We start from the raw sequence: 2,500 nt of genomic DNA on the forward strand, positions 1-2,500 counted from the left end.
TCATTTAATTAATAACAGGTCAATTGCTGTAGTGATCGGATTCATGCTAAATTATCAGAAAACAGTAGTGCCTCTCGACCTGACATCTCGAATTCCTTTCAAATTAAACATGGATCTGTATAATACACGGTAGATTTTTACGCCTCCCCTCCCTTCTCCCTCTCTCTCTCTCTCTCAAACTGAACAAGATACTCGGCTCTTACTGTTCTAGTTCATTCGATTGGCAGGACAGGCGGCTCTGGACCCTGGACTTAGTTGGTGAACGTTAGGCAGTGTTTAAAGATGCAGGACTCCTGTTCACTTCCTCCGAATTGAATACCAAGAGTACATACATGTATTCAAACACACACACACCCTTACACACATATACACACTCTTACACACCCACACATGCATGCATACATAAACACACACACATACACACACCCTTATACACACACACTCTTACACACACATGCATGCATGCATAAACACACACACACACACACGCATACATACATACATAAACACGCACACATACTCACTCATATATACTCAGTAACATACACTCACTTACAATAATTACACACACACATAAACATAGGTAAACATGTAAGCACAGACACACTCAAACATACGCAGCTCACATAAACACGCACACGCACAAATACAAACAAACGCATACAAACATACAAACAAAATCACCCATGCATGCACACACATACAAATACACACACGCATAAACACACAGCAAAACAACAACACACACACACAAATTCATGACCTGAACACATGATAAGGAAAAAATCATCTAATTAACTTATAACTTAACGTTTTAGGCAGTTTCAGAAACTGCGACCATCCATGATAGATAGATATGATTATGTTGCAATCACACCCTCCCCCTCCCATCCCCCAACTCCTTCAGTGGAGAAAAATGCTCTAACCTTACCTAAACTCAACTGTAATTCACAAAATTCACTTAGTAAGACAACTATTTTTCTTGTTTATAATGTGGTAATGGGGTCATTTTTATTTAATGGGGAAGGGGCACTTTTCCCCCTCCTCTCCCTCTCAGTTTCTTTAAAATCCTTAAAATTAATACAATATCTGTTTTGAATCTGTTTTGTAATTTATAGAAAAAAGTATTTGAATTTGAATTCGAATTTATTAAAGATTTATAGCATAGATCCATTTTTTATAGATTTTTCTGTGTTCTGCATCACGCATTATTCAAAAGGTTTGATTACTGTATGCTGTAATATCATATAGCCGTAAGGAAAATCCATAACATTTGTAAGATTAAATGAATAATTTTTTAAGTTATCCCTAATATTCTCTGAAGACAATTTTCTATGATAACATAGACTTTTAAAGGGTAAACTTCTTTATTTGTATGTGAGACTAACCATTACATTCAAGATTCTAAATGAACAAAATTTCATTTCCCAATAATTGAAAGCTTAGATAACTAATTATCTTGGAAATAATAAGACCCTCAGAAACATATCATTCGGACAGATAAGGATTATTTTTCTTTCTCTCTTCTAAAGCAACTCGAAAACGCAAAAAAGAAAGAAAAAGAAAAAAGAACTTACAGGAATCTACAAGCAATATTTTGCTATTGGTGGTGATGGTGACAATGATATTAATGATGATAAAGGCACGAGGATAGTAATGATAGTAATCATAACTGTAACAGTAATTATATTATATACTTTGTTGTTTTTCAGTATCAGAACCTACAGTATATATTTTTTTGTGAACGAACATGCCTAAGAATTAATGTGTATCATTTTCACGTAGTTACCTGTGTCTGGTCACGTGACTGTGTTCTGAAAATCACATGTTCATTCGCGGCCATAAAATTCATGCTCATGATCGCGCAATCTCCTTATTGAGTTTCTATTGTGAAAAGAGGGAGGCTTTTGATAAAGTTGGGAGTGTGGATGGAATCGGATAGAATGGGCGTTTGTAGAAATCGTTGATATATGTTGGAGTATGTTGTGTATTACTTATTTTAGTGATGTAACTTTATGATTCTTTTTCTTTTTTTTCTCGGAGGCTCACTATGGCCGGGTTGTGAGTTGCCAGTTTTGTTTTTTAACTCAACAGTTTCTGGGAGATTGCCAGCATATTTCTGGGTAGATGAAATAGCAAAATGCTGATTCATTATGATATATAGAAATATATTCGACAAAGATAAATGTAGACCATCATTCCCTGTACTGCAGAGGACTAAAAAGCGACAAGATAAACCAGGCGACATTTGGCAACTACTCATAACGCCTCCAACTCGGGAAAAAAAAATTGAGCAGCGTCAGTGTCATTTAAGCAGAGGAGGTGTATATACGTTGCCTTAAACAGTGACACTCTTGACTGGTTCCCCTTTTTTCTTCCGTCAGAAAATGAGGTGAGAGGAAATTAGTAACCACGGAGAGGTATACGCAGTGAATCGATTATCTATCAGAACCAGGATGAGATTTTTAACGGTGTTTTTTCTTTAATAAGCCTTGTTACG

The 2,500-nt window shown here is 35.8% G+C and overlaps 1 protein-coding gene across 1 annotated transcript in view; it reads left to right on the forward strand.

Annotated features, from left to right (window-relative positions):
* Positions 1-2,253: 2,253 nt before the first annotated feature.
* The window catches only part of LOC122253948 (mitochondrial amidoxime reducing component 2), an 18,391-nt gene continuing 18,144 nt past the window's right edge, over positions 2,254-2,500 (forward strand). Inside the window, exon 1 of the mRNA XM_043017396.2 lies at positions 2,254-2,392. Within this exon, the coding sequence (XP_042873330.2) occupies positions 2,388-2,392 (5 nt within the window). The 5' untranslated portion in view covers positions 2,254-2,387. The remainder of the gene's footprint in view (positions 2,393-2,500) is intronic.

Source organism: Penaeus japonicus, unplaced genomic scaffold (genome assembly GCF_977035675.1).
Source record: "Penaeus japonicus unplaced genomic scaffold, GWHDUDI00000001_assembly GWHDUDI00000040, whole genome shotgun sequence".
Lineage (NCBI taxonomy): Eukaryota > Metazoa > Arthropoda > Malacostraca > Decapoda > Penaeidae > Penaeus > Penaeus japonicus.